The sequence below is a fragment of the Conger conger genome, chromosome 2, assembly GCF_963514075.1.
Source record: "Conger conger chromosome 2, fConCon1.1, whole genome shotgun sequence".
NCBI classification, from domain to species: Eukaryota; Metazoa; Chordata; class Actinopteri; order Anguilliformes; family Congridae; genus Conger; species Conger conger.
In genome coordinates this window covers 53,341,432-53,367,100 of record NC_083761.1, presented here as the reverse complement: position 1 = coordinate 53,367,100, position 25,669 = coordinate 53,341,432, and the positions used below count along the sequence as shown (strand labels likewise).

Genomic DNA, 25,669 nt, shown 5'->3' with positions numbered 1-25,669 from the left:
GTACTTGGTCAGTACTCCCCCATATGCTGTCAGTCTTTCCTCAGTACTCGATCAGTGCTCCCTCCATATGCTGTCAGTACTCGGTCAGTACTCCCCCATATGCTGTCAGTCTTCCCTCAGTATTCGGTCAGTACTCCCTCCAGATGCTGTCTGTCCTCCTCAGCCGATACTCCTTCAGTACTCTTGGTGCAGCTGAGTTCCAGGCTCTCTGTGAACGCAGAACAGTTGGGTGAAGGAATCCCTTTCTCTGCGTGCGTGTGGTTTGTGTGTGTTTGTGTGTGTGGAAGCTCTTAGGAGGAAAACGTTGAGGATGGCAAGTGTTTGGGAGAGTGTAAGGGCGTGCTCTCTCTCTCTCTCTCTCTCTCAACCTCTCTCTCTCTGTGACAAACACTCTGCTCCCGCTGTCAGCCAGCAACAGGATGCATTTCCTGAGAGGAAAAGTACCAGTGGGGTGGGGGGGGTGACAGATTTCGGATACCCCCCCCCCATGTCCCTCTCTGGGTGTGCAGTCCTTTAGTCCCTGTCCTATGCGGTACACGTATAAACGTACACAAGAACAGAGTAGAATTGGAGTCTGACTGCACTGCCTTCTGTGTGAGCTGCGGGTGCGTTGTCAGAGCCATGTTCCCCAGAACGTGACGATGGAGACGGGCCAGGGCTGCCCCACTCTGTGGCCTTTCTGCCCTTTCCCGCCAGTTACAGGGCCCCCGAAGATTTGGGGAATTTCCTGTTGCCTGACTTTCATAAACAGCCCACATTTATATCTGGTAGAGACGAGTGAGGGGGAGGGGGTGAATCAGATGAAGTGTAGATTGGATTGGAGACTGTGACGGTAGAGTTAGGGTGTGGGAGAACTCAGGCCTGCTCCCATGCCACCATCTCCTCCTTCCGCAGCTCTCTCTCCCCTGCTCCAGGTTCTCTGGCTCTTCCTAGCTCAGCCATTTGCCTCGACTTGACCACCCCCACAGATCCACCTTCCATTTCATCAAATCAAAATGTTGCACATTTCATTCAATACACAAAGTTCATTGTGCTGTACAATTACAAATAAAGTGAAATAAAATGGAGAGATATATTTAAAAAGTTCATTTTCAGGGTGGGTATGGTAAGTCCTGGAATGTCTCATGTGACATGTGCGCCCCTCCCTGGTCTCCTCCCCCTTGCAGCGAGGCGGTGTGGGAGAACATGGCACGGATGTGCGTGAAGAACCGGAGGCTGGACGTGGCGCGGGTCTGCCTGGGGAACATGGGCCACGCCCGGGGGGCCCGGGCCTTGCGGGAGGCTGAGGCAGAGCCTGAGCTGGAGGCCAGGGTGGCAGTGCTGGCCACACAGCTGGGCATGCTGGTGAGGCTCTCGCTCTGCACATGCTCACTGGAGCTTCAGGCCTGCTCACTTTCCCTCATATGTCCACTTTTACAGCGGCTGACTCGAAAGTCATTTCAGATGCCTTCAGAGTATTTTAATTGAGTGAATAATTTCATCAAATACGTAGATGTAAACATTTTATTCAAAAATAATACAGAAAAATAATGGAATTCCAGTCTATTTGTGTTGAGGATTTCTCGAAAACATATTAAATGCATGTTAAATGTAAGACAGGGTGAACAATTGTGGAGTACAAAGGCAAATAAATAAATGACGGGTTTTTTTTGGAGGGCACCGTATGTGCATTTAGCAGTTACATATGTGAACTCTCATTACCAGTATGCCTCTGAACATGTCCTCTTTTGCATTGACACCTTGCAGGAGGATGCAGAGAGACTGTACAAGAGCTGCCAGCGCTACGACCTCCTCAACAAGTTGTACCAGGCTGCCGGCCAGTGGCAGCGCGCCGTGGAGACCGCAGAGACCCATGACCGGGTCCACCTACGCACCACCTACTACAGCTACGCCAAGCACCTGGAGGCCATGGGCGACCGCAACATGGCCCTTGTGTAGTACGCACCCGACACCTTTCCCCCGCCGCTCTCTCCTCTGTCCACTTCTGCGCTCTTCAGGTGTTCACTCTCTCTCTCTCTCTCTCTCTCTCTCTCTCTCGCTTTGCCACGCAGCTACGAGAAGTCCGACACCTACAGGTTTGAGGTTCCCAGGATGCTCTTGGAGGACGTGCTGTCTCTGGAAATCTACGTCAACAAAATGAAGGACAAGTAGGTTCAGAGATGCGGAGATGAGAATCGCTGATTGGGTGTGGTGTAATCAGGTTTTGGAACAAGAGGAGCTTACTATATTTAAGCCAGACACCACAAGACCATGCTGTATTATGAATCCAGTCGCAACTTCAGGGGAGTTGTTTAAAAAAGGAAGCATGTTATAAAACGGTTACAACATATAGAAACAATTAACAGTATTTAATTAAATTTGTAATATTTTGTAAGTAATGGTTTGTGCATGGAGTGATAGTGTTCACACTGTAGAATGCAGTCTCAGCCAATCAGCAATTAGGTCTTATAAACTTACATGCTGAATTGATTTGTGTCTTCATTTTGACGAACAAAAGCTGCTCCCTCCGCATTGTTATTTTAATGGAAACCTACAACAATGGTTAAACCCTGAGTCATCCTACACTGAGAAGCTGGTAACATGCTATAGGCTGTAGTAGTGAGTGGACATCAGTTTAATAGTGTGATTAACTCCAGTGTAGTTTGGTGCCTCCTAGTTTTGTTACTTTTCAGTGTGCCCTGTGATAAAGTGCCCTTGTGTGATGCAGGAGCCTGTTTAAGTGGTGGGCTCAGTACCTGGAGAGCCAGTCAGACATGGAGTCGGCGCTGCGCTACTACGAGTACGCACAGGACTTCCTGTCCCTGGTGCGGGTGCACTGCTACCTGGGAAACATACAGAAGGTAATGTGTCCTTACAGCGTGTTATGGCCCCCTGCTGTCTGTGCTGCTCATTCTGGTATTACTTCACAGTGGGCGGAGCATAGGGCCGTTGGCCTGTGTCCAGTACTCCCAGAGACATTGCAATGTGCCTGTCTCCAGTCTGAGGGTGAACGCTCCTTGCCCACAGATACCTTTTGGCTTTTTGGTTTGTATTATACAACATTGCTTCACCATACTTTTCACACTGCCACTCATACTACTGAGACTTTCATGCCCCGCATTAACTTTAGGTTAACTAATAAATTTGTGTTATTAAATGCGTCAGTGTGCCTCCCTTTTTGTCACGGCCATTGAGCCGGGTTGTGACTAATCCTCTGGTGACGATGTGCTGAATATGAGAGTGAGGCGCGTTAACCGTGAACCGCGCTGCTTGCAGGCGGCGGAGATCGCCAACGAGACGGGGAACCGAGCCGCCTCATACCACCTGGCACGGCAGTACGAGAGCCAGGAGGAGATCAAGCAGTCGGTGCACTTCTACACACGAGCCCAGGCCTACAACAACGCCATTCGCCTCTGCAAGGTAGGGAAGCGGTCCCTCGCCGTGCACACTTGGTCTCTCCTGTGTGGTCACGAGGTGGGCGACTCTCCCGTGTGGTCACTAGGTGGGCGACTCTCCCGTGTGGTCACTAGGTGGGTGACTCTCCCGTGTGGTCACTAGGTGGGTGACTCTCCCGTGTGGTCACTAGGTGGGTGACTCTCCCGTGTGGTCACTAGGTGGGCGACTCTCCCGTGTGGTCACTAGGTGGGTGACTCTCCCGTGTGGTCACTAGGTGGGTGACTCTCCCGTGTGGTCACTAGGTGGGTGACTCTCCCGTGTGGTCACTAGGTGGGCGACTCTCCCGTGTGGTCACTAGGTGGGTGAATCACTGTGATTCATGAGCTGGCGTCAGCTACTACTCTTATTTGATGCACTTTTTTTTTTATGTTTTGAGGAAACATTAAATTACACTACATGTAATGGTCAGTTTGGCCTACTAAAGCAGTGTTTTCAGTGTAGTGATGTACACTGTGGTCTGGGATCGAGTTCCAGGGGACATGGAGGGGTGATGGAGGATGGTGGGGCAGGGGCACACCAAATATGGAGAATGTTGAAAATAGCGCATAAAAATAGGTTTAAGGAGAAAAGGTCTGTTTGATGACCTTAGCTGTTTGGCCTTAGTGCATTGCATTTGTGAATGGACTCTCAGGAGGGTGCTGTTTCCGCAGGAGAACGGCCTGGATGACCAGCTGATGAACCTGGCCCTGCTCAGCAACCCAGAGGACATGATGGAGGCCGCTTGCTACTATGAGGAAAAGGGCAATCACATGGACCGGGCTGTCATGCTTTACCACAAGGTACTGGGAGGACAGCCCTGTGTAATGAAACACCGACAAAGTGGTGCCTGATGATTTTATGTACTTGGTGCAGGAACAACGTTGTAATTTTTCTGGATGTTACTGCACTTGTTTTTTAGAATTTTCAAAATTTGTTCATCTGGTCTCAGTATTTTACATACAATCTGACAAATACATTTAATGTACTTAATTTTCGACTGGATCTGAAAAATGACTAAATGCATAAAACCTGGGATTTCATGTCTTTTTAATATTTGGAAGGTTTTTTAATACATTGAAAACCAAAACCCCAGATATTTCAGGCAGAATCTAAAGTGTATGTGCCAGAAATTTCTAAAGTTCCTGCCACAAGGTGTCCTCAGTTGACAACTTCTGGTGCTGTGCTTGCGCCAGAGCCATCTCAGCCCTAATAACATTTACTCCACAAACCTTTATCATGTAATGAAAATAGCAAATTGAAATATAGCTCCTAGCATTCACTAGAGTTGCTCTGGGGCATTTGTCACTCTGGTAGAGGAAGGAAAACCAAGCCAGTGCACAGGAATAGTGCACCTCATGAGAGTGGATGCTGGTGTTTGAGCCTTACTGACCGCATGCTGTTTGCCATGGGTAGGCGGGCCACTTCTCCAAGGCCCTGGAGCTGGCCTTCTCCACACAGCAGTTCGGAGCACTGCAGCTGATCGCCGAGGACCTGGATGAGAAATCCGACCCAGCCCTGCTCGCTCGCTGCTCCGACTTCTTCATCAAGCACTCCCAGTACCAGAAGGCAGTGGAAATGCTGGTGGCAGCCAAGAAGGTCTTAATCTTTGTCTGCTTTTGCCTTAGTGAAAGACAGGGTTTTACAGAAACCACATGCAGATACCCAATCCTGGTAAAATATTGCATACTCCACCGCCTGTTATCCGCTGTTTCTAGTATCCTCTTTACCTCTCATCCTGTTACTGTCTGCTTCTCTAAAAATCGAATGTGGGGTGGAGAACCTTGTACTAATTGTGAGGTGTGATTCTCTTCTTAGACTCCAAGCCAAAGGCAACAAACATAATATCATATAATGGAATTGTAAATGCCAAAACTCCCAAGCCGTTTTATGTAAATTAAAATCCTCTGACTGGGATTTGAATCACTTGACCGGCTTGCTGACCCTTTTTTCGTGACGCTCACTCGGGGTGTGGCTGTGTTCGCCTGCACCGTTCAGTACCATGAGGCCCTCCAGCTCTGCCTGGACCAGAGCCTGACCATCACCGAGGAGCTGGCGGAGAGCATGACGGTGTCGCGGGACTCCAAGGACCTGCCTGAGGAGGCCCGCAAAGAGCTGCTGGAGAAGATCGCCGACTGCTGCATGCGACAGGGAAACTACCACCTAGCCACCAAGAAGTACACACAGGCTGGCAACAAGCTCAAGGTGGGTCTCAATGCCTCCACAGCAGCCTTGTCCCAAGGCTGGCTTTAAACCTTCTTTTATATCCGAACTCTTTGATATCGCTGATCGCTGATCTTCTTTTTTGGGTTTTTCATATATTTTTCCTAAAGGACATTTAATATTTGTTCATACTTTTCCATTTCTTATGTTTGAATGTATAGGTATCCAAGTAAAACCATTGCTTTGTTTCATTCATGTCGCGGAAGTCTTTCAGAAACATTCCTCGCTGTGCTCTGCAGGCTATGCGGGCGCTGCTGAAGTCTGGAGACACGGAGAAGATTGTGTTTTTTGCAGGGGTTTCCCGCCAGAAAGAGATCTACATCATGGCTGCTAACTACCTGCAGTCCCTTGACTGGCGCAAGGACCCTGAGATCATGAAGAACATCATCGGTTTCTATACCAAAGGGAGAGCCCTTGACCTCCTTGCCGGCTTCTATGAGGCTTGCGCCCAGGTACAGCCAGCAGCTCCATTTTGTTTAATTTTCACAGTACCACAATACCAATGTACCAAAACTCATCGCCAGTTTACCAGTGATAGCCCATGAAATTATGCATCTACAGAACATAGGGACAAAATGAACAATAGATTCACAATTATTCACTTGTGTTCTGATAAACTTAACTATTTTTCCATAATATTCCTGCTCAAAATAATAAGACAATAAATGTACACTTAGTGAGTACTTTATTAGGTATTTATTCTTTAGACTTATTGGTCTTCTGCTGCTGTAGCCTATCCACTTAAGAGGTTTGACGCATTGTGTGTTCAGAGATGCTCTTCTGCGTACCACTGTTGTAATGTGTGGTTATTTGCGTTACTGTCACCTTCCTGTCAGCTTTGACCAGTCGGGCCCTTCCGCACTGACCTCTCTCATAAACAAAGCGTTTTTGCCTGTAGAACTGCTGCTCACTGGATTTTTTGGGGGGTTTTTTGCACCATGCTCTGCGAGACTGTTGTGCATGAAGATCAGCAGTTTCTGAGATTTTCAAGCCATCCTGTCTGGCACCAACAATCATTCTACAGTCAAACATGTACATTCTACATGTCTTCCGCATTCTGACATTTGGTCTGAAAAACATATAATATTCGCTGCCGCATGATTGCTAATTAAATATTTATTTTATTAAAACATTTGTAACAGAAGCAGGATGAAATAAGCTACAAATTATGTTTCATGGTTCTGATCAAAGCAATTTTTTGCCACACAGCCTAATAATATAAAAAAAAACCCAGGAGCGATTTCTGTTTTAATTTACTCATGTCGAGCAAGCTGGCTTGAGTGCCACATCTCATTTTTGACTTTTCATTCAAATTAAGCACTTTCTCTTTGAATTTTGCAACGCTGCCAACAGCCGGGTGAATATTATTATCAATAAACAACACAAATATCAGACATCATAAGATGATTGGCTAAAAGACAGGAGTAACTGCTTTGTTGTGGTTCAAGCCTGGGTCATTACCCTTTGTTTTAAAAAGAAGACCTTGGTGTGTCTGCATTTATAGAAAGCAGTGTAATTCTTTTCTGTATTTTGGCTCGCGACCACTGTTTCACCCTGATGTTTTGTGTTTTAACCCTTCAGTGTATGACCAGGAGTAACAGATTGAAACTTTCACACTGTTAAATCGGTCTCCTTTTTCTTATGCTGCTACAGGTGGAGATTGATGACTACCAGAACTATGAGAAGGCACTGGGGGCGATGACAGAGGCCTACAAGTGCCTGGCCAAAGCCAAAATGCGCAGTACAGAGGAGCAGGAGGGCAGGCTGGCTGACCTGCAGCACAGGATCACTCTGGTGAAGAGGTTCGTCCAGGCCCGCAGGTATGCACAGCTCTGCTACTACACAGCCGCCCTCCTGGGCCTTTGGTCATACACTTGTACTGGGTAAAAGTGCTCTGTGTGCTTGTGTGAGAGAGTGTTGTGAGTGTCTGAGTGTTTGTGTTAATGCGTCAGTGTGCATGTGTGTGTATATATATATATATATATATATATATCTTAGATAACATTTCTTCCATATTCTGACATTTGGTCTGAAAAACATCTGAACCTCTTGGCCACATCTGCATGCTTTTATGTATTTAGTTGCTGCCACATGTTTGGCTGATTAAATATTTGCATGAACAAGCTGGTACCTAATAAAGTGGTTACTGAGTGTATGTGTGTTATGTGTGTGTGTGTGTGTGTGTGTGTGTGTGTATATATATATAAGGGATAGCCTCTGTTCCAACAGGGTATATGAGGAGGACCCAGGGGAGGCTGTACGCTTGTGTGACACGCTGCTAGAAGAAGCAGATCTGGACCCTGCTGTCCGTATCGGAGACGCTTACGGCTTCCTGGTGGAGCACCACTGTCAACAGGGCAGCTACCAGGTGGTGAGTGTCTGTGACTGTGCGGCTCTGACTCTTTCAATACAACTGTGACGCAGACACAACGACTGACACAGTTACTACGACTGACGCAGTTACTACGGCTGACAGTCACTACGACTGACACAGTTACTACGACTGACGCAGTTACTACGACTGACGCAGTTACTACGACTGACACAGTTACTACGACTGACGCAGTTACTACGGCTGACAGTTACTATGACTGACGCAGTTACTACGACTGACGCAGTTACTACGGCTGACAGTCACTACGACTGACGCAGTTACTACGACTGACGCAGTTACTACGACTGATGCAGTTACTACGACTGACGCAGTTACTACGGCTGACAGTCACTACGACTGACGCAGTTACTACGACTGACGCAGTTACTACGACTGACAGTCACTACGACTGACTCAGTTACTACGACTGACAGTCACTATGACTGACACATTCACTACGACTGATGCAGTCACTACGACCAACACATTCACTACGACTGATGCAGTCACTACGACTGATGCAGTCACTATGATTGACACATTCACTACGACTGACACATTCAATACAACTTATGCAGTCACTACGACTGACGCAGTTACTACGACTGACACATTCACTACGACTGACAGTCACTACGACTGACACATTCACTATGGCTGACATTCACTACGACTGACACATTCACTACGACTGACAGTCACTACGGCTGACGCAGTTACTACGACTGACACATTCACTACGACTAATGCAGTTACTACGACTGACACATTCACTACGACTGATGCAGTTACTACGACTGACAGATTCACTACAACTGTGGCACATTCACTACGACTGACAGATTCACTACGACTGACAGTCACTAAGACTGACAGATTCACTACGACTGACACATTTAAAAACAGCAGTGGCACGCTGACGGCTCTGTCATTCCACTCCGCAGGCCCACCGTAAGCTGGAGGAGATGCTGAAGCGGCTGCCCTCCGTCAACGTGAGCTACTACGTGAGCCAGCGCAGCCTGGAGGCGCTGCAGCTAGCCGTGGGCGTGCCCCTGGGGGGGGTCCGGGGGGCGCCGCTGGGCCGCAGCACCCGCAGGGACAGCGGAGGGGAGGAGGACGAGGTGGAAGAGGAGGAAGTTCTAGAAGCCCATCAGGGGGACTGAGCCTCCTCACCCTCTCCTCTTCCTCCTCGCCCGGCCTGAGCTGGGGAAACCTCCACAGGGTAACTGGTACGTGCTGCACAGGGGCCCCTGCCTTACCAAGGTGCCATCTATGATGTGGAGGTCCTCTTTCTTCCAGACGTGTGAACGATCCCACAGCCACCCTTGGGATAGAGAGAGAGACAACGTGAGCACCACCACACAATGTGTGGAACAGGACCCAGAACAGTACACCGCTTGACTGGGAACATTATGCTCCCAGTCTATCAACAGAAATACACAGGAGCACCGAACGCCTGTTTTCTTCCAGCCAGCCTACCATTATCTTGCTTTAATATTCAGCTCTCTCTGAAGATATCTTCACTGTTCCCATGCCTTGTCTCAATCTCATGCCTCAGTCGTCTGCTAATGAGACTTGCTCTGGGTTTAGAACATCTAAATATTTATATTACTATGCATATACTATACCTATACTTTCCTTGTAGAAGATATTGCTTTGGATTTCTCAAATATAAATCACCCTTGTCCTTATGAAACTAAACAGACTGAAAAAGGGAAATAATTGACAACTTAATGATTTTCAACTTAAGATACATTTAAAGGGAAACTTCTGGAAATAATTATGAACTTAAAATACAGAGAATGCTAAAGTAATTTGGTTCCATTTTCACATTGCTTTCTTTTTTATTTTGTGTTTAAAAAGTTGGAGGCCTTTGTTTATTAAGTGAATGGCGATGCACTGTGGGATTGCTGGCTTTTGCTCAAAACTGTCCGTTTTTGAAGGGGCAGTCTCATTTTCCAGGGATGTCAGCAATCCAGGAGAACCAGCACTCCCATCATGCACTGCTCCCTTGAACTCACAAAGGTTGGAGACTTTTTGAAAATAAGTTTTAAAAAAATGTAAGTAAGCCATTTTAAAACAGGAGATCAAACCATGAATTCTTAATGCATGTTTTTTCCCTTTAAATTTTTGATGTCTGCCTGAGCATTTTTACCGTTCTCATACCAGTCTGCTGTTTGCCTTTCCAGAGTGGCTCTAATGAATGAATCCTTAATTAATCTTGCCCAGGTATTGATCTGTCTTTTTTGGGAGGCACTTGTATTGGAGGTGACTAAGTATAAGATATCAGGAGCCAAAGTTGCTCCCAAGCATGTACTGGGTCTTCTCCTTCTCCAAATGATCTCAGGGAATCTGCAAAGGTCTGTATGCCAAGGTCCTGCCCCTTCTGAAAATCATTGCTGATGCAGAAGACACCTTGATAGTTAATTCGCCACACCTGAACTATGTACACATGATTATAAAAAGTACATACAACGTAGATTCGTTCACATAAGAATTTCAAATTGTAATGTGTGCATAGTGTGTTCATACATCATTTTATACATGTGCAGCAATGTGTCTGCATTCTGGAAATGTAGATATTTTTAAAATACATTCTGTACAGTATTCAATTTTTTCAATAAAGTTTTTCTTCTGTTCCTTTGTAGATGTAAGAAAGTGTTAATGAGCTTATTTCATGTACATCTTTTAATAAAGATTTAGGAAAATGGATTTAGGCATGAGCTTCCAGGAGAGGAAATACACTAGTAGAATCTCCTGAAAATATAAGCAGTAACATTCTACTGTGCTGTGGGACCCAGCTATCACAGCCAGCCTGCTGATGTACAAAACTGAATTTAGTTAGCTTATAACATGGCAGCTAATTAATTGTCATTGAAAGCTGGCCAGCCACTTGATTTGATAATAGTTAGCCACCAAGACTAATCTATCTCTCACAAGCCCAGCTCACCACTGTAGTATCCAATCGTCTCTCCTCTTGCCTCCCCTCCTCCTATTGGATCATAGAGCATATGAGTTCAGTGTATTGGATGCATGCTTATCAGATACAACACAGAAATAAAAGGCCCATGCCCAGAAGAGGCCCGAGCTGTTTATAGAATAACAAATACAACTTAGACAAGCAGGGTATTTGGCAAAGGTGAACACAAACACAGGTTGCGAGTGCATCATAGTAATGACTGAGCATGTTTGTTTTCTATGATTTTCAAGGTGAAAATCCTGCATAGTATGCCTGTAAGGTTGCTTTACCCAGATGGATGGATGTTTAAGTTCTGTTTTTAAGATGATGCTTTACAAATAAATGTGGAAAAAACTTGCCAGTCAATAGAGAACAATTTACAATTGTTAGAATTGCTTCATGACAATAGGATCATTTCAACAGAATTGTATGTTTGTATGTAAAATAACATGGAAATTATAGTAAATTAATATAGTGCTGTTATGCCCAGCGCACTTTCTTTTTTGGAAGACCAGAAGACTGCAAGGTGGGTAGCTGAATAAAAGAGGTTGGAAGGGGACAAGACCATCCTTAAGCTTTCTTAAGTGTTTGTTCACAAAGGTGCAACAATTGAGGTTGACTGTGCCTGGAAACAGCTCCAAACTTGAGATTGAGTATAAACCGGTGTTACAGCAATTTTGACATTCTATGTTTATGACCTTTCTCCCCTCATTTTCCATTTGTAGAAAAGAGGGAAGATACTGTAAATTACAGGGTGATTGGTTTTCTTATGGCCTTTTTACCCCCAACCCCAATTGAAACATTGCACTGTAATGGCTTGTCTTACAGCCCTGTCAGTGAAGTGATAAAGGGCACAGAAGGGGCACTCTTCTTCCTAATTGTGCCAGTGTTTGTGGAGCACCACACATGCAAAAAAATTTGTAAGCATGCTCAGGGGACACCTTCAGACCACGGGGGTAGTTGAAGTGAGATTTCATGACCCTAGTTTTATGAAGGGCCACATTATAGTTGTTTTCTGGCATTGTCTATGGATTAGGATTGCGGGTCGTCAAATATACTGCTCATCTCTCAGCAGAATGCCAGAAAAATGTCCTGTAGTGACAGGGAGGGAATAATGCTTGATCAGTGTCACAAAAAAACAAGCCGTACAATTAAAAACAGTTGCCATAGTTGCTCAAACTGGTGACTCAGTGTACTCTTTAAAAAACCTGGAGCCCTCCCAAGTCAGACTTCCGGGTTTTGCCGTTATCTAGCTAACTCAGTAATCCTGCTTTGTTACACAGGCCCCTGGAAAGAAACAAGCTCTGTTGGTTTTTGTTTTCACAATAAATAAATAAAAAATCTACATCCAAATCAGATAACCTCATGAACTGAGTTAACGGTGTAATCAGCTGCTCTAATTGGTGCACAATAGCCTAATGAAAACCAGCAGAGGTGTGGTTGCAGCAGCATTTTTCAAACTCATATTGTAACATTGATTTACAGTAGGCTATTTCCTTATTTATTTGGAGGGGTTGTAAAATCACCAAGACACATTTTTTCCACATCTAAAGCGCAATAGCTCAACATTTATGAAGAGGAGGGTTATGAAGAAAACCCCAAAAAGACAATACCTTGCAATAAGATAATTTGCATGCATTTCACCAAAGCTATCCTAATGAAGCCAAAAACTTGAACAACACCAGCCTTCACCTCTGCTGAGGAGCTGCTGCAGCAAAATGCCAGCAAATGTGTCCCCAGGGTGGAGGGAGTATTAACAATGTGAAAGCCACTTGCGAATTATGTAAAATGTACCTGTGACTGCATAGAAACCTTCCTTAATGGTGCTGACCAAAAGCTAGAAACCTCAACAACTGGAGGGATTAAAAAAATGAGCTTGAATTATTGTACAGTTATACAAAGTTCGGGTACACAGTTTCGGGCCCTCAACTGTCTATTTCGTAACCCGAATTTCAGGACTTTAAACACAGGCAGAGGGTGAGTCTGTGTTTAAACGATAGGTAGGGATTTACAATGGTCTTGTAGCAATTTCTCAAGATGAACTCCAGATACTCTCATTTCACAGGAATTGCACGACAGAGAAATACAATATTGCGAAAACGAAACTTATGGTGCTCTGCGGTGTCCATTGGAACAAGCTGAATCAGGAAGAAACTCGTGACTGAACAATTCAAGAGACTCCTAACAACGCTTCTCTTTCGTTTACTGAAACGGTAAGATTGGACTAAATAAATGTAGTACCTTAAACCAGTGACGTTTTAAAGTACAGGACTTATTCTTTACACATGTGTGCTGTTTTTTCTGATTACAATAGGCTAGTAGTAGGAAGTTATTAATGGAGCCGTGACGATTTTTTACGAAGTCCTGTTGCATGTATAATAAGCACACGATAGAGGTAGTTTCGACATTGATATCGATGCTATCGAAGGTAAAACATTTTTTGCACGTTTACATTTGATATTACAGTAGATTAGTTAGCCTATATCGTTTACAGTTTTACACCGCGTGTTTAGCGGTTGCTGCACCCGTTCACTCTTTTTTATTACACTCTTTCTATTTGCTTTTTTTACATTACATTACGTGGCATTTAGCAGACGCTCTTATCCAGAGCGACGTACAACAAAGTGCAAAAAGCAATGTAAATAAAAGTACAAGTGTCTAGACTTCAGTATATAGTTACTTGGTAGGACATAACTAACTTAGTGTTCTCCATCAGAAATAATTTAGTTGCCACAATTGCTTTAATAGGTATGGCTCTTATTAATGATTATTAGTGATGGGGTGGCCTGTAGCGTAGTGGTTAAGGTAAATGACACGCAAGGTCGGTGGTTTTAATCCCGGTGTAGCCACAATAAGATCTGCACAGCCGTTGGGCCCTTGAGCAAGGCCCTTAACCCTGCATTGCCCCAGGGGAGGATTGTCTCCTACTGAGTCTAAACTGTACGTCGCTCTGGATAAGAGTGTCTGCCAAAATGCCAATAATGTAATGAATCTATTCTATATTATGCATGTTGAATGAACTTTTCTGCTAATTGGTTGTACTACTTAAATTATTGCACATCATATTGAGTACAATATTTTTGCATAGGAGACCAAAACAATGGCTGAAGGTAAAACCAACATCTCTGAGCAAATAGAAGAGGACTTCCTGCTGTGTAAGATCTGTTTTGAGGTGTACAGGACACCTCGTACCCTGTCCTGCCTTCACTCTTTCTGTGAGCCATGTTTGGAGCTGCTGCTGGACAAACAGGAGGGCACAGTGACCTGTCCAGAGTGCCGTGCAGTCAGTGACCTGCAGGGCTGTGTCCGTAACGCCAAAGCCAGCTTCTTCATTAACAGCCTCCTGGACCTTTTCCGCTCCAAGACCACCAAACAAACAGTCTGTTCACTGTGTCCGGCCTTGGGTAAGTCTGCAGTGCCTGCATCCTCTCGTTGTCTGGACTGTGCCGACTTCCTCTGTGCGTCCTGTGCCCAGGGCCACTGCCTCTCCAAGTTAACGCTGCAGCACACAGTGGTAAGTCTGGAGGACTACTTGGCTGGATGCTACGACGAGGAGGCCCGGAGTAAGCAGGAGCGCCACTGTCCGAACCACCAAGAGCCTCTGAGATTCTATTGTAACACCTGCTCCAGCACCATCTGCAGGGACTGCCGGATGCTGGAGCACTTCTCCCATGAGGTGCTGTCCCTGGCCCAGGCCACCACGGCCAGGAGACCCCAGCTAGAAAAGCTCATCAGCAGCCTGGATGGCAACATGGAAAGCCTGTCTCAACATCAGCAGGAGGTGGACTCCGCCATACAGAAGCTTAAGGACACAGAAGCTGGCTTTATGGACCAACTCTCAGGAAAAATTGCAGTTATAATGGAACAGCTTTTTGCTCAAAGGGATGCTGTTCGTAAGGACTTGTCCATCTTCATTGAACAGCAGGAGCAAAAATACCAGTCAATTAAAAAGGATCTCTGTGATCATATCAACTCAGCACAAAATACCAAAGACTTCTCCTCACAAGTCATGCAGAAGGGAAAGGATTATGAAATACTGGATCTGGAGGAGACCATTCAGAGGCAAATTGAGAGACTCCAGAAATTCAGCATCCCAGATATTGAGAGTAAAACACCTTTGCTGATGGTAAAAGGAGACATGTTCAGTGGAATGTTCCAGTTAACATTTGATACAACTATTGATTCACAGAAAAATCCAACTGTGTCAGACACCAGCATCGAACAAGAGCCCCAGACATTAGCTCTGAAAACTGCTGAGTCACACCCTCAAACATCCACCACCCTTCCAGCTCAACCACTCCAGGCCTCGCAGCTGACCCCACCTCCACTTGCAACTCCACTTGCATTTCCGCACATCAACATTCCAGCTTCTTTCATTTTCATCCGTACTTTTGACACCGATGATGACCAGAACCCAAATTATGAAAATATAACGGGCATTAGTCTGTGCCCAAGCCGGGACATAGTGATTGCAGATAACAGTAACTTCAGTATAAAGCGAATAATCCGAAATGGACAAATAAGGGAAGACATAAGCACTGAGGACAGAGGCTGGAATGATCTTCAGCCCTTCAGTGTTGCGGTGTGCGATGATTCCATTTTCTTTACGTCAGGGTCTAGGCTGTACAAGGTCCCAGATGACCAGTGTGATGATATAGTTCAGGTCTGCAACTTGCGAGGGTCCCACAAGGAGTACTCCATTGCTGCTTATGAGAATGAATACATCGCTGTGAGCGAAGGCACGTCCTGCTCTTTGTCTCTGTATGACCCTGACGGCGTGTTAGTGGACAGAGTTAATCCCGACTACAATGGAAAATTTGTTTTTTTGGCAGTGAACAGCTGTGAAGAGTTCATCCTCTGTGACACATCAAATAAGTGTGTTATTGTCCTGAACCGTGCAGGGGACATTGTGAACATATGCAATATTGTTGAATATTTTTCTTTTAACCCCAGGAGTGTCTGTGTGGACAAGTGGGATAATATTTATGTTATGGATGGGAAGAGGATCCTGTTGCTCTCTCCCAGAGGTGATTTTGTGCAGGAGCTGATGACATTCGATGGTCACTATACACCAAAGCTCATAGCTGCAGATGATCATGGACACCTCATAATGGTCAACAAGAAAGGAACTATCAGAATCTACAGAGCCCAACTGTAGCTCATCGTCTGCATTAAGACACAATTAGTCGATTGCTTTTTGTTGTAAAACTCAGACTATGGGTGACAGATGTACATTTTGTTATCACTGCACAGCACAAATGGTCAATAGGAATTATGCCAGCAGTGAGAATTCAGGTCAGTGTAGCTCTGTCCTCTAGCAGAGCATTGAAGTGGATCATCACCGTGAAGGAGAAGTTATCAGTGTTTAAACTACATACATTCCACTTTTTTGTTTCTATACACATTCCAATGTGTAATTACTTTGTTGAAATATTATTCCCATATTGTAATATTTTTCTTGTTTCTTTCATGTTTTGAAGGCATTTGTGTTTGTAGCAGTCCTGTTATATGGACAAAGATAAAAGGCTAACTTTCAGGAAATGGATAAATAACATACACTATATGCAGCATTTTTCAGTCCACCGACATTTACATTTTTATGGACCAATTCATATTTTAGTGTAACTGGTTTGTAACAAAGAAATTATTGCAATTCTGTGTTGGTGTATAAGTTTTCTGCATTTGTTTTTGTCAAAAATCTTTCAAAAATTAAGATGATTCATCTCTTTAGAAATTCATCTCTTTTGTAAATCATACATATTTTGGAAGCAGCTTGTTCAAATCAGTATTTGTAGAAAAAATAATGTTGTATACAGGCAGTTTTGCTCAATAAACTTGATTAATGTTATATTTCTATGACATGCTTGTGTATCCTGCATCATTATAATCTCTGATATCATATACTCTGCATTTTACATGAAAACTATACACTTGGCCAATTATATATTGTTCTAACCATGTACATATTCTTGTTCCTGTTGAATCAACTCTTAAGCAAAACATGTTTATCATACAGCAACAATCAGACACAAGCACATGTGATTGCTTAAAAGACATTCTTGTACATGGCCTGAGAATTTAGTGCAGTACTTTTCATCATAATGAAGATATTCCCCGCCCTTCAAAACAAAATTATGTTTCTATTTGTGTGCTGAGAAATGACTACACTAAAAGAACAGCTTTGGGGGAGATGCAAGTTCACTGCTCATTTGTGAACACTTAAACAATGTGAGTATGCAGCACTATAGATTGATCAGTTAGCTGCAGGTTTGTCTTTGAAGGTTGAATGAAGGGAAGTATTGTGGTTAATCTGATTAACATTTTATTACTGCCATTGTACATTTGCACACTATGACTATGGGATGTGGTTACAAGAGCTACCTTACACAGATGCAGTATAGAAGACTCACCGAGCTATCATCTGTGTCTGATTAACTTGAATTTCACTTCGTATCAAGTAGGATAAACTTTGTAAGTTTTTGACACTGAATATTTAATTATCTTCGATAAATATATAGACTTAAAAAATATTTTTTTATGAATGTAACAAAAGTTTTGCCATTTTACTAAATATTCTGCCTGCCACGGCTTCCCGTCGTGTTGGCTGGGAAACTCAAACAAAGCTTAGTTGCACGCAGTACCGACTCTCTTCGCACGAGTGTGCTGCTGTGACACTCGCTCTACTTTGCAAGTTGCAAATCGTATGCTCATAGCTTGCCACCAGAACGTTCAATAAAAAATCGAAAATTCGTGTCAAACTATATAAACTGAATTCCACTTTTGACCAGAACGCATATAGATGCATACTATTTAGAGTTCACAGACTTAACTAAGCACTTGAATATATCCGTGTTCGACAGCATTAGCTGAACTCTGAAAATAAGCCCAGCCCGCGTGCATTGGGATGGGCAGTCCTTAGCAACCGTTCATGATTTGTTTTTGGAAACACCATTGCATACACAGGCCAGTAGTCTCTGCACCCTGCATGCACAATACACGGGTTAACTAAACCCAGGCAATGGAATCCCGCGAAGATGGGTTTGTAAACCAACTTGAAGACAGGGTTCGGCTACTGACCGACGAAAATGTAAGTATGTTGGGTATATAAAGAAATAGTACAATGTCCATGTAAATAGCTATATGCTGATCCAGTAAAGTTAAATTCAACGCGAAATCTGCTTCCCAGCTACACAGATAGACTACACAGATAATTACGGCAGTATTTTGTCAATAAATAGGAAACATTAAAGCGGATGGAATAAACCCCAGACCTTGTGTACATCATCCAATTACCTCTGTAGGTACAGCTGCGGGACAAAAACGAGCGTCTCTTCAACAGACTGGGTGGCCTGCAGACTAAGCTGGGGCAGCTGGCCGGATCAAAGACCGACCTCTCTTCCAAACTGGTCATCAGTGAAGAGGAGAAACTGAAGGTGTGAAAAATGTAGAGGTGTACAGAACGACTTTAGCTAAAGAAAACCATTTTGTTGCTACATGCTCATGAATGGGTTTGTTCTTACTTTTTTCTCTATTCTATTTTAGATGGCAAAGGATCTGATTGATGCCCAGATACACACTAATAAGATGAGGGAGCAGTATGAAGCAGAAACATTTGAGCTGAAAAACAAGGTCACTCCAACACAAAGCCTACGGTACAATTATCACTGTCAAATGAAAGGGAGGCATCAGAAATTGAGATGCACGTGGTGGCTCATTATAAATTTGAACAAACTGATATATTGTAGAAGGTTATACAGATGGATGGAATTGTACAAAATGGTTCTGATGTCCTCTCTCGACACCTCAGATTCTGTCTCAGGAGAATCAACTCATGGAAATGGAGATGGAGCGGGACAGGCTGCAGAGAGACATCCAGCACACTAGGGGGCGCCTGCAAGTGGCTGATAAGAATTACAAAGAGCTGGCAGATGAGTACATCACTCTGAAGAGCAATCACTTGGTTCTGAGTGAGGCGCACGAGAAGGAGGTGTGCAGGAATGAGGAACTGAGTGCAGAGTTGCTGGGCCTGGCTAAGGCCCAGGATTCTCTCCTCAGGCAGCAGGAGACCCAGGCCCGCTCTCAGGCTCTGTACGGGGAGACTGCCCATGAGCTGGATAGGGTGCGGGCTCTCGTCAGCAGGATGTCCCAGCATAGGGTGCGGGTGAGTATAAGCTTCCTCATTGACATCATGCCGTAAGTGAACCTCAGCTGGTGAAATGGACAATTTATATCTGACAAGTGTCAAATTGGAAGTTGGAGATCAAGAACTGGGCCATCCTTTTAAGAGTGGGAAAGTGATTTATACACTTTGATATGTGTACGTTCAGCCGCATTTCACAGCATGCGTGGATACATATCTTTTTTTTTTGTGGCTTTGTCTCCCCAATTTGGTTATGAGACATTGTCATCCCAGCCAACTGAAAGCCTCCCTTGGTGACACTAGTGGTAATTGTGCATCACCTTGTGGGTCTTCCAGCCACAATCGGCACTGGAAACATTCGGTTTTGAGAGGCACATCCATGCTCTATAACAGTGTTAGCATGGGATGTGCTACCCAGGGGCCTTTGTCAATACACTTCTAAGTTCAGTTTCACCTTCTGTCTTAGCAGACTGAAGAGCTGGCTGCCTCAGAACAAGAACGGAAAGCCCTTGAGAGAAATGTGAGTTTCCCTTTCTAAAAACCCTCTCTGTGGGTTTAACACCAACTCTGGTCTTATTCTATCCATTCTAATGTACCTATCATGTCTGTGAATCTTCCATATTTTTCTGCAGAGTTACATCATTAGGAGGTTGTACGTACAGTGTATACTTTCATTGCTGATTATTTACATAACCAGTCTACTGTGTGGGCTTTCTCTTGCCAGATCCTTGGAAACCAGGATCAGATTAAAGAAGAGCTGGAGAGGATGAAGAGGAGCTACGAGGAACAACAGCACAGACTGGAGGGCAAAGTGTGAGTCTGACAGGGTTGGGTGGGCAGTGTACCAGACCTCCTAGCTGGGGAACAGCTAGTTGAAGGTGACATATGATGGTAATCTGGTCTCACAGGGTGGCAATGGGCAAGGAGCAACAGGAGAACAAGAGAGCCATCCGCAGCACCCAACACAAACTGGCAGAGCAGTCTGCAGTGAGTATATCTCTCGATGTGTCCTTTACATTAGCGTGGTAGTCCTACTCTACAATACAATCCAGGGCGGCACAGATGGTGCAGTGGGTAGCACTGCCACTTCACAGCAAGGAGGTCCTGGGTTCGAATCCCCGTCAGCCGGGGCCTCTCTGTGCGGAGTTTACATGTTCTCCCCGTGTTTGCGTGGGTTTCCTCCGGGTACTCTGGTTTCCTCCCACAGTCCAAAGACATGCAGGTTAGGCTGATTGGAGAGTCTAAATTGCCCGTAGGTATCAGTGTGTGAGTGAATGGTGTGTGTGCCCTGTGATGGACTGGCAACCTGTCCAGGGTGTATTCCTGCCTTTCGCCCAATGTATGCTGGGATAGGCTCCAACCCCCCTGCGACCCTGTTCAGGATAAGCGGGTTAGGATAATGAATGAATGAATACAATCCATTCTGTAGAATCGCAAAAACCAAGTGCGTATGTACTGTATGTGCTTGTGTGTGGATGTATACCTTTTGCGTGCATGTCAACACGTCAACACGCTTGCATGTTTGTTTGTGTTGCAGGCTCTGCTCAGCTCACAGAGCCAGCTGAAGGAGGTGGAGATGGAGAACTCCAGGCTGCAGATGCAGGTGAAGGAGCTGAACGAGGAATATCGTGCTCGACTGGTGCGCTACCTGCAGGACCTAGCAGTGAGTCCACGTCCTGTTCACCTTTTAGGCGCACAAGCCATATAAAAACCTCTCATCAACGCAGTAGAAGGGCTACACTGTTACATGCTTTGGCTATGCCAATGTGTAATCATAAATTAATCCTGGTCATGAATTTGGCTTCCATGGTTAGTGAAAAGCGATCGTCTGTGATGTTAGTATGTCTGCTCCGCTGTATGAAAACAAGCACTCCATTATACTGAAACTGGGCTGGATCTGGAATCCCTTATATGGGCTGAGAAATATCACACTTGTCACTGTGTTGACTGTTTTGAAAACTATAGTGAATTCAGCAGCATAATGGAGCCCTTGTTGCCGTGTCCTCTGTCTTTAGGAGTACGTGGACGGACTGAATGACGGACAGGGAGCCCCACGGCCCCCGGAGCGTGCACAGATGAAGAAGTTTGTGGACAGCATGCTGCAGGATGTGAGGGCCTCCTATCGATCCCGGGAGGAGCAGCTGTCCAGCGCTGCCCGTGCGTACAAAAAGAGACTGCAGAAGATTATCAAAACCCACGAGGCACTGCTCATTGCATACAGGTAGCATGCTCTTCAGGCCTGTCCACACCAAGAACGATGACTATAACGATAACTGTAAATATGTTGTTTTAAAAATCGTTTTAACTCAAGTGGATGGTGGAGTACACATTACAATGGCAGATGACATAGCCGAGAGGCTATTTACAGAACGTTATTGTTCATCAGTGTAGATGCTCACATCCTTATCATTATAGTTATGTTCATATTTCTTGATGTGGACAAGCCTTTACACCTTGCCATGAGAAGAGGAACTCAATGCTGTAGGACTGGAGTCGGTTCTGTGGGGTGGCCTGGTGTATATCTGGACTCCGCTCTGTTTTCCTCCCAGAATGCAGCGGGAGCAGATCCTGGCTCTGGGTGAGCGCGGGCTGGACCCAGGACCCCCGGAGTCTCACTTCAGCTTGACAGACGGTGAGCTGCAGGTGGAGCAGAGCAGGGAGCTGCAGAGGCTGAGGGAGGACAAGGCCAGGCTGGAGTGCCAGCTGAGCGATGCACTGGGGCAGGTAAGGCACAGTGCAGAGGAGAGGCCATTAATGGGCCAGGTCCCGGCTGGAAAAAAACCCCAGCTCAAGCTAGGTTTTGAAACAGCTGATAGGTGGTTGACCAGTTCAGACCAGCTCGCAGTGATCAGCTCAATCTATGTTTTTAAACGGCTATTTGACCAACTACCAGCTCAGACAAGCTACCAGCGCTAGCTAGTTGACCATCTTATATCCAGCTAGACCAGCTTGACCTGCTTTATTTTCAAGATGGCATAGCTGGATTTTACAGCGGGTGTTGCCTAGAGCATGTACTATAAGAGACAGAGGACATGCCAATTCTTTGAGTGGGCACAGTACAGGATAGAGGTACCCAGAGCACCAGTAAGGAAAAGGCCTGCCTACAGTTCATGACAGTTGAAGCCAGGGAACACACAGTAGAGCTTCTCAGTACAGATCTTTGTATGAAGCATCAAAGAGCAAGCCACTAAAAGGCAAATGCACTTATAGCCAGAGGTGGAGAGTCCAAGGGTCAGAAAGTAAAAGTCCTGCCACATGCTTCCTCCTCCCATGAACTCACTGATATCACTGGTTCAACCTCCTGGCTGACAAATTGTGGTAAGTAGAAATTCCAGGTGATTGGATCAAAATATTGGGGAACCTGTATTTTCCACTTCTGTAGATTTCCACCTCTGTAGTTGCATTTATGAAATAATAGAATCAACTTCTGCAATGGGGTGTAATGGCTGCCTGAAAACCAAATATAAAATGCATTACTGCCACCTACTGTACTGGAGTATGGAGACAAGACATTTTCCATTGTCATGTTTGCTAGTAATAGATAGGGTTGGATTAAAACCAGAAGTGTCTGCAATGGATAGTCATCAAATTAAAATGTTTTTCCTATTTTTATATATCAGGATTCACTTTAAATCCTGATATAATCTGACTTCAAAATAATAGAAAATTTTATCCTGAAGATTACTGTTAGTCAACATGAATAGGCGCAACTTCCTTTCACAGATGTTAAGAACAAAATTCCAATTTAGTTTACAAAATAAGAACGTAATCCCCACAAGCTCTGCCATATTTTAGAAATGCTTATTTTTACCCTGCTTGTGGTCTCCGTTCTGCTGATGTTGACATTAATTGGCATGACCCTTCTTTACAGCTGATTTAGCCAGAATGTCAGAGAAAATTCCCGTCAGCACCTACATGAACTTGAATACAAAAAATACAGTCTTCCATGATTCACTGGTCAATAAATGTGATGATTTTCCTGTGAGATTTTGTTGATAGGTGGCACGGATGGTGCAGTGGGTAGCACTGCCGCCTCACAGCAAGGAGGTCCTGGGTTCGAATCCCTGTCGGCTGGGGCCTCTCTGTGCGGAGTTTGCAAGTTCTCCCCGTGTTTGCGTGGGTTTCCTCCGGGTACTCCGGTTTCCTCCCACAGTCCAAAGACATGCAGGTTAGGCTGATTGGAGAGTCTAAATTGCCCATAGGTATGAGTGTGTGAGTGAATGGTGTGTGTGCCCTGCGATGGACTGGCAACCTGTCCAGGGTGTATTCCTGCCTTTCGCCCAATGTATGCTGGGATAGGCTCCAGCCCCCCTGCGACCCTATTCAGGATAAGCGGGTTAAGATAATGGATGGATGTATGGATTTTGTTGATCTAAAATAAATCTTTATCTCTTTCAGAAGAATGCCCGTTTTAACCCTGTTCAGAGTGTCAGCTTCCAGGAGTGAGTTCAGCAAACGCATTATTCTCTTTTTAGTTCATCGTGCAAATAAAGCTTTTTAGAAATGTACAAAATGCATTATCCACTTTTTTTCAGTGAAACATACATAATTATCTTCACAGGACAGGAAATTCTGGGAGAATCGCAGAAGATGCCTGGGTTGATATCAGGAAGCAGCTGAAGGAATTCACACATTCTACTCAGGTAAGTCCAACAGTAACTCAATGGCACGTACCATTACACTGGCAGATTGCAACAGATAAGGTTCTGGTAAACAATTTAAAGGATTAACATGGTGGTTGGTCACACCTTTGTAGGTTTTTAAATGCTATTTGAAGAAACATGATAAAAGTATTAAATATGTCCATTCTTTAGTTTTATAATAATAATAATTTAGCGAGAAAAAATTATTATTGGATAAGTCAGCTATTGGTAGTTGATAACCTAAGTTAGCTAGCTTGTGAAAATGTCTCCCAAGATGAGTGTGTATCATGGAGGTAGCTATGGTAACAAACAACAATGTGTGGAAAGTGGGGGCACAGTCTGTCAATCATAGCTAATTGACAGTTCTCATTACCACACCCAGACAGTTTGGGTGAACTTTTATTGTGGGAAATGTAGGCTTAGAAAATAATGTTTTAAAATAAATTTAAATTACTGAATAAAAAAAGTATGCACATTTGTTTTGTTGTTGCCTAAAGACAACTGGCAAGTGTCACATTCAACCACCATGTCAATCCTCCAAGGTGTCCTGTGAAAATCATGTAACAGCTCATATCCTTGTAAACAGGAGGACCAAGAAAGGGAGCGTGCCCAGCTGATCACCCGGGCCACAGTTGCTGAGGAACAGGTGTTAGAGCTCCAGGATTATGTGGATAAGCACCTTGGCAGGTATTTCGTGTTACACACATGCATAATGCTACTAGCAGAATGCATATGAACATGTTACTTCCTGAAGAAATTAAGCAACGGTCATGCAAAGCTTCTTGAACTGAAGCTCTGCTTGCTTCAGTTCAGAAGTAAAACTCCTCATTTGGTTCTGGATTAGGTGCTAGTGAATGAAAGACTCCACACTGTGTCTCATTCAGACCTGGGTAAAATACATTCAATTACGTTTCTACGCTTTACCGCGCTTGTCCAGTGTATTGGAATTGAAATACTCTCGAAAACTACAAACCTCACCATTCTGGTCCTCATGGTTGGCTTGGTTGGCTCAGGCAAGATCAATCAAGCACAGAAAATTAATTGAATCCAAAATGCTGATGTACTTCACCCAGGTCTGGTCTCAGTAGTGCAGGTTTTAGCGTCTCCCCTTTGCGACAGGTACAAGCAGGAGGTGATGCGTCTCCGCAGGCTGCTGGGCACGGAGGCGGGCCGGGCCCATAGCGCCCAGGCCCCTGAGCCCAGAGCTCTGCGCCGCCCAAAGAAGAACCCCAGCTATGAGATCTGAGCGGACCAGCCGTCCCTCACATGACCGGGCCTCCCCACCACCACCACTCTGGAGCGCTACTGGACCCTGCAGCACGTCGTTCACTCACTGAATTTCCTCTGTAAGGAACAGTGGAGAGTGATCGCATAGCCCAAAGTATTATGATTCCATGGTTTATTGCTAACAGCTATAGGAACTATATCCATATGTCTAAATCCCAATTCGATCAATTTAAAACTGTTTCCAACACAGGTACTGACAGACTTTTATATCTGGGTTTTACAGAATAAAAGTTAATGCGTTTACATTTGGGTGAAAATTTACTCTAATAATGAATTCACCATTAACAAGTTTTACATTTCTGAAAAGGTTTTCATATTGATCTAATACCAGAAAATATTATGTAGCCTATCATAGCATTAGAAAGCAGTTAACAGTTAATGTAATGTTTTTCCCCTCAACACGTATCATGAATGAATAAAAAAGTACACCATTTGTTCAGGAAACTTGCGCTTCTTTGATAATGATGGTGAAATCTAGGGTCGGAGGGTTAGAGCTGTTTTGGTGACACGCGAAGGACCAACAGCATATTCGGCCAGGTTTTGGCTGATCGTTGTATACTTTCTATATAGAAAATCTTTTATAAGTAAAAATGCAAATGTTCTGTGTATTCATCATCTTGTGTAAGTCATTT

The 25,669-nt window shown here is 44.5% G+C and overlaps 3 protein-coding genes across 5 annotated transcripts in view; all 3 read left to right on the top strand.

Annotated features, from left to right (window-relative positions):
• ift140 (intraflagellar transport 140 homolog (Chlamydomonas)) overlaps positions 1–10,655 on the top strand; it is a 39,804-nt gene extending 29,149 nt beyond the window's left edge. Inside the window, exons 19-30 of the mRNA XM_061231625.1 lie at positions 1,167–1,344; positions 1,747–1,937; positions 2,052–2,147; positions 2,708–2,840; positions 3,256–3,399; positions 4,086–4,214; positions 4,828–5,010; positions 5,410–5,616; positions 5,874–6,086; positions 7,288–7,454; positions 7,864–8,005; positions 8,953–10,655. Coding sequence (XP_061087609.1) covers positions 1,167–1,344; positions 1,747–1,937; positions 2,052–2,147; positions 2,708–2,840; positions 3,256–3,399; positions 4,086–4,214; positions 4,828–5,010; positions 5,410–5,616; positions 5,874–6,086; positions 7,288–7,454; positions 7,864–8,005; positions 8,953–9,171 — 2,002 coding nt within the window. The 3' untranslated portion in view covers positions 9,172–10,655. The remainder of the gene's footprint in view (positions 1–1,166; positions 1,345–1,746; positions 1,938–2,051; positions 2,148–2,707; positions 2,841–3,255; positions 3,400–4,085; positions 4,215–4,827; positions 5,011–5,409; positions 5,617–5,873; positions 6,087–7,287; positions 7,455–7,863; positions 8,006–8,952) is intronic.
• A 2,405-nt stretch (positions 10,656–13,060) lies between these two features.
• LOC133122455 (E3 ubiquitin-protein ligase TRIM56-like) lies at positions 13,061–16,826 on the top strand. 2 transcript variants are annotated; one of them, XM_061232435.1, is made up of 2 exons: positions 13,061–13,180; positions 14,056–16,826. In XM_061232435.1, exon 2 carries the CDS (start codon positions 14,068–14,070, stop codon positions 16,123–16,125), a length of 2,058 nt encoding a protein of 685 aa, XP_061088419.1. In that variant the 5' UTR covers positions 13,061–13,180; positions 14,056–14,067; the 3' UTR covers positions 16,126–16,826. The 2 variants fall into 2 exon arrangements, with proteins under 2 accessions (XP_061088419.1, XP_061088420.1); XM_061232436.1 differs by having other exon boundaries at positions 13,095–13,180; positions 14,059–16,826.
• Positions 16,827–17,921: 1,095 nt separating this feature from the next.
• On the top strand, positions 17,922–25,438 carry ccdc78 (coiled-coil domain containing 78). 2 transcript variants are annotated; one of them, XM_061232923.1, is made up of 14 exons: positions 17,922–18,054; positions 18,269–18,400; positions 18,510–18,596; positions 18,775–19,128; positions 19,577–19,627; positions 19,832–19,920; positions 20,016–20,094; positions 20,645–20,770; positions 21,123–21,328; positions 21,657–21,831; positions 23,506–23,549; positions 23,669–23,750; positions 24,337–24,437; positions 24,870–25,438. In XM_061232923.1, the coding sequence occupies exons 1-14, from the start codon at positions 17,986–17,988 to the stop codon at positions 24,994–24,996; spliced, it is 1,722 nt and encodes a 573-aa protein (XP_061088907.1). In that variant the 5' UTR covers positions 17,922–17,985; the 3' UTR covers positions 24,997–25,438. The 2 variants fall into 2 exon arrangements, with proteins under 2 accessions (XP_061088907.1, XP_061088906.1); XM_061232922.1 differs by having other exon boundaries at positions 19,574–19,627.
• The last annotated feature ends 231 nt before the right edge of the window (positions 25,439–25,669 follow it).